Source organism: Diprion similis, chromosome 1 (genome assembly GCF_021155765.1).
Source record: "Diprion similis isolate iyDipSimi1 chromosome 1, iyDipSimi1.1, whole genome shotgun sequence".
In the NCBI taxonomy this organism is placed as follows: Eukaryota; Metazoa; Arthropoda; class Insecta; order Hymenoptera; family Diprionidae; genus Diprion; species Diprion similis.
The window spans coordinates 16,440,365-16,446,005 of NC_060105.1; the positions used below are offsets into that span (position 1 = coordinate 16,440,365).

General features: G+C 39.3%; 1 protein-coding gene across 1 annotated transcript; it reads left to right on the forward strand.

Moving 5' to 3' along the window:
• The first annotated feature begins 3,815 nt into the window (after positions 1-3,815).
• On the forward strand, positions 3,816-4,725 carry LOC124409688. Its single transcript, XM_046887474.1, has 2 exons — positions 3,816-4,553; positions 4,654-4,725. The coding sequence occupies exons 1-2, from the start codon at positions 3,816-3,818 to the stop codon at positions 4,723-4,725; spliced, it is 810 nt and encodes a 269-aa protein (XP_046743430.1).
• The last annotated feature ends 916 nt before the right edge of the window (positions 4,726-5,641 follow it).

Genomic DNA, 5,641 nt, shown 5'->3' on the forward strand with positions numbered 1-5,641 from the left:
TTTTCGAGGTGTACAACGGGTCTTTATATGCACCTTGAAGGGGGGGTAAGGGTTTACACTTTTGAAAACTTGATTTTTTTTTTATCTTATTGTTAAACATTTCAAGAATATACTTTCGAAATTTTAAATCGATCTGAGCAAAACTGTTGAAGGGGGGGGGGGGGGGGGGGGGGGGTAAGGGTTTCAGCGTAAAAAAAAAAACACTTTTTTCGTGAATTTTTTTTGAGAATATGGATTGAGAAAATTTATTAGAACGTATTGAACATTATTAAGCATACTATTAACAATATTCTGTAATTTTTTGATTCAGAAATATTGCAACACAAGCCGGTGACAGACCTTTTTTTCTCCACTTTTTTAGCTCAATAAACTTTAAACGCGTTTTTCTCAAAACTACTTTTTCAAAGTCCGTGTTCACTGCCATTTACAAACTACTTGACCGATTTATTCCAAACTTGGTACACATTTTCAACATATAAGATACCTCCCCCCAACCTTTAGTTAAAATTTTTTTTTTTACAACATTAAGGGGGTTTCTCACCCACAAAATGGCGGAATTTTTCGTGAAAAATAGCAGTTTACACTTTAGATGGCCACCAAAAATGAAAAAATTTTTTAAATGAAAAAAAAAAAAAATAATCGTAGTACGTTGGGGGAAGGATTTGATAATACTTCGACTTAATTTTAATGGATTTTGATTTCAGATAATTTCCGACCGAGATACAGTGAACACCGCAAATGGTTTTTTTTCTAAGACGTTCTGGGGCAAGCTCTGTCACCAATATTTCTGCAATAGTTTTGCAATATTTCTGCATGAAAAAAATACAGAATACTGTTAAAAGTATGCTTAATAATGTACAAAAGGTTTCAGTGAATTTGCTCAATCCATAATTTAAAAAAAATGCACAAAAAAAGTGGTTTTTTTTTACGCTAAACCCTCCCCCCCCCCCCCCTTAATTCCCTCTCGCAGGTCTCGACCCGACACTCTCCCGCGTTCCTCAATTTCGGTCGTGAAATGCGCCCCGTTGCGCTGTGGAAAAAGGCCGAAGAAGATCCGCCGCGAATAGAAATTCAGGATCCGGAAGTGTGGGGAACTCGAGTACGACGTTTGCCGATCATAAGAGAATTAGTCGCCCAGCATCTTTACGAGGCTTCAGCCCGTCAGGCAAAATATTATAACCGCGGTCGTCGTGATGAAACCTTTCAGTTGGGAGACCGAGTTCTTAAACGGCGACACGTCTTATCGTCAGCTTCCGACTATTTTTCCGCGAAATTAGCTCGAAAATTTACCGGTCCCTTCGAGATTACCAAGGTCCACGGACCGCTCACCTATGATCACCGGGAGGAATCAGGTCATGAATATTCTCGCATTAACGTTACCGATCTCAAACCGTACCGTTCCGAAGAATTAGAAACTTCCGTAAGTGATGCTGAGGAGCCAATACCAGGAGAGGGGCCCATTTCGAGTAATCCACCCCCGACTCCGAGTAAATTAGGCCCCCCAGAATACCCTCGAGTCACCATGCCGTTATCCTTACAGGTGAACAACGTCGTCGGAGATGAATCGCCGGGAGTTGGAGGAGTGGATCCGGGTCCACTACCCGACCTACGAGGACGAGGCTCTCGGAATGGTTCGCGGTACCGACCCTTTTGCCCCCTTAACCGCCGAGCAGGTCTCCGATCTGCGGCGAAAGCTGGAGGAGGGTAGACCCCCCACGACCTCTTCGCCGACCCCTTCCGTTTCCCCGACCCCTATTACCGTGCCGTTCCGTTCCCTAAATTCCCGCCATTACCGTATCCCTACTCGGTCCAAATCCCCTATCCAAGGGGTGAACCGTATCTTGAAGACTCAAGACGACTACGAAGAGAAAGAAGTAAGGCAGGAGCCTCTACCTACAAGGCCCCAGCCCTTATGGGTGGCGTCCGGAGCTGCCGGCGTCACCGGGCCCTCACCCCAGTCGCCCTGCTTCCACAAACCACCCCCGACCCGGCTACTTTCCAACTAGATCCCCAACCCGGAGAGTGCGGAAACTGTCGTCGTCCGGGGCACAACTATTCTTATTGCCCCATCCCCAAGTTACACGAGTTCTGTTTTTCGTGCTTTCGCAAAGAGCGAACTCGCGCTATATGCCTACATGCGAACGTTGTCGCGAGGGGTGGGTGAGTGAAATGCGGGCGGCCGTCCCCGAAATCGTTTCGTCCGACCCCCAGCGACACGATAGCGAGCCGGACAAGACCGACTCGGCCCCCGGTTTAAATCCCGCCGCACACGACGCTTGTTTCAATGCTGGATTTCCTGCTTGCTTCGTTGCTGGGTTACAAGCGGGCTGTTTTGCTGGCCGCTGTGATGGGTGCTGTGTGATGTTGGCTGCACACGATGCATGTTGCTGGGCTGGGTTTGTAGATGGCTATGCATATGCAGTGACAGTTTGTTTAAATGGACGCGATTAAAGTAGAAGTTGTTCGTCGTCGACAATTAGCGATTAGTTTGGTTTTATTATTTGAAAACTCGAGACGAAAAAAAAAAAAATGAGAAATACAAGCCTAGGTTGTGGAGTCGCCCGTGGCTCCTACGGCGGGACAACCAACAGAGTGTTTTGAAAATATTATTTGAAGAACTTGCGTACGTATCATACACTGTCAAATATATCTACGCTGAGAAAAGGATTTGTGAGATTTCTACAAACAAAGCTCTTATTCGAATATTAACAAATTAATCGTGCAATTGTATTAATGAAATAATTATTTAATATGTAATTGCTTCAAGTATAAATTAGAGTTTTGACTGAAAATGAAAGGTCAACTAGATAGGATTTACCAACACAAAATTGACAGCTTCAATGCATTTGTAGTTCATTCAACTATTGATCAGAAAAAAGAGCATACATATATATATTAGGGTGCTTTTTTTACCGCTATTTTTATTTTTTTGCTCCCCACTCAAAATCTTGTTGGAAATGTCCCCAAAAAAATTCCCTGAAAATTGAAGCCCTTAATATTAACTCTACGTACTCTCCCAAAGCGTATAAGGATTTCCCTTTTAAAATATACGTAAACTTTGATTTTTTTTTTAATATCTATATCTCAGCCACATTTTAAGCATTTAGGTCTAAAGGACCTTTTTTTTGTAGGAAATCAAATTTCCAACAAAATTTTCTTCTACATTTTTTCGGTCAAGTTGATCGTTTCAGAGATAACAGCGAATTTTGGGCAAGAATCAGCTTTAGTGACCCGTACCATCTCACCAGTGGGAGTTGCATTAACGTCATTACAGACAATTTTGAAGATCGTTCAATTCTGCGTAAAAATTGCAACCAAGAACAATGTGATCGCATAAAATGCGGCTGAGATAGATATTAAAAAAAAATAAAATAAAATAAAAGTTTACGTATACTTTAAACGGGAAATCTTTATACGCTTTGGGAGAGTACTTGAAGTTAATATTAAGGGCTCCAATTTTCAGGGAATTTTTTTTTTTTTACATTTCCAACAAGATTTTGAGTGAGGAGCAAAAAATAAAAATATTCGTAACAAAAAAGCACCCTAATATACATCTTTTTAATTTATACAATTTCCTTACATTTTGTAGATATTCATCACAATGTTACGAAAATATTTCTCTTTTAACTATTGAAAAATCCTTCTCGCAGTGTGCGTATTGTCTTCTTCGAACGTCCCCTTTCAACTATGTATTCTTGGTTTCCTTCAGCCCAGAGGATCCCTCTTCTTTCACAAATTACACCCGAATGCAAGAAGATACGTGGAATGAGTTGCTGACATTAGTAGCACCACATATTGTATAGCAGAATACTGTTATGTGCGAAGCTATATCACCAAGAGATAGACTTTCAGTGACTCTCCGGTTCTTAGCCACAGGCAACACATTCCAAGATCTAAGTTTCTCCACTCGCATCGCTCCTAATACCATTTCTAGTATTGTTAATGCAACTTTAGAAGCAATAATTCAAGTCCTTGAAGACAAAGTGCTGACGTTCCCATCAACAGTGGAAGAGTGGATACTTGTTGCCCATAAATTTGAGACATTATGGAACTTCCCTCATTGCATTGGTTCATTAGATGGCAAACATATAAATTTTCGCCCCCCTCGGAAAGACGGATCCAAATATCGCAACTACAAAGGGACAGACAGCGTGGTTTTACTAGCTCTTGTTGATGCGGAATATAAGTTTTTATTTATTGATATCGGACGTAATGGTCGTATGCATGATTCGGCTATCTTTCGGGAAAGTCCATTGGGTATTAGAATAAATGCTGGAAATTTGAATTTGCCGCCTTCGTGTGAAATACCAGGATTTAATGAAAAACTTCCGTATGTGATTGTCGCCGATGATGCCTTTACTTTAAAATCGAACTTGATGAAACCGTATCCAAATCCAGGCTTGACACTAGAAAAGAGAATTTTTAACTATAGGCTGAGCCGCGCTCGTAGAACGGTTGAGAATGCCTTTGGCATTCTCGCAAATAGGTGGCGAGTTTTACTCATCCCCATGTCCCTTGCCGTTGATAAAGTTGAAAAAATAACTTACGCATGTGTACTTTTACACAATTATCTTGTAATGAAAAAAAGCTCCAATAGATGGTATCTTCCTCACAATTATAGAATTTCTAACAATTGTAATGCTAACTCTCAAGAAGCGCTATTATCTGACAGTCAGCAACCTTTGGAGCAACGAGGTAGTAATCGCAGCAGTAATAGTAGTTTAGAGATTCGTGATAAATTTTGTGAATATTTTAATACCTCAGGTACTGTACCTTTTCAATATACTGCTGTCGAAACAGGTAATCGGTAGCTTCGTTAAGGATATATCTGCAATGATAATAGTATTCACCAAGATCGAAATCTATTTTGTGCAAAGAATTTGATGTTTTGTTATGATTTCATTACCTGCCCTTATAAATATTATTAGTATTGAACATGTTTCTTAATAGGATTTATTATCATTTCTTGAACTTATATATCTCGTATATATGGGGCATTCCAAGTGAAATCGTGGACGTTGTTCCTTCACCAATGCGGACCACTACGATTGTATTTTTTTTTCTTGTTTCATTGTGAAAAAGAAGGTGACATATTTTTTTTACACTCCTTCGTTGTTTGGCACGCTGTTTTTGATCAAAATTCGATGTAAGTCAAAATATACCATTTTGAACGAAAAATTTTTGTACCACAACATTAGGGGTGTAAAATAGTAACGTTTTTTTCATAATAGTATAATGGGATTTGTCAGGCTTATAATTATTTTTATCGATTTAAAAACAAAAAAAATTATAAGCATGGCAGATACCATTATGCTATTATGAAAAAAAGTTACTATTTTACACTCCCAAATTTATGATATAAAAATTTTTCTATTAAAAATGGTATATTTTGAGTTACGTCTGATTTTGATAAAATATAGCGTGTCAAACCACGAAGGGGTTGGGAAAAAAAATACGTCGATTTTTTTTTCCCAAAAAAAAAAAAAACAAAAAAAAAATACACTGTAGTGATCCGCATTGGTATGAGGGAAAAACTCCACGATTTCACTTGGAATGCCAGGTTATGTCAAGTAAACCACCACATGTTGATCAAGAATTCAATGTTTTATTATGTAATTCATTAAAATTATTTCACTAATTT

Coding starts and splice junctions, on each gene's coding strand:
- LOC124409688 (XM_046887474.1), top strand. CDS start 3,816: ATGTGCGAAGCTATATCACCAAGAGATAGACTTTCAGTGACTCTCCGG. Junction 4,554..4,653: donor AAAAAATAACTTACGCATGT/GTACTTTTACAC, acceptor CTAACTCTCAAG/AAGCGCTATTATCTGACAGT.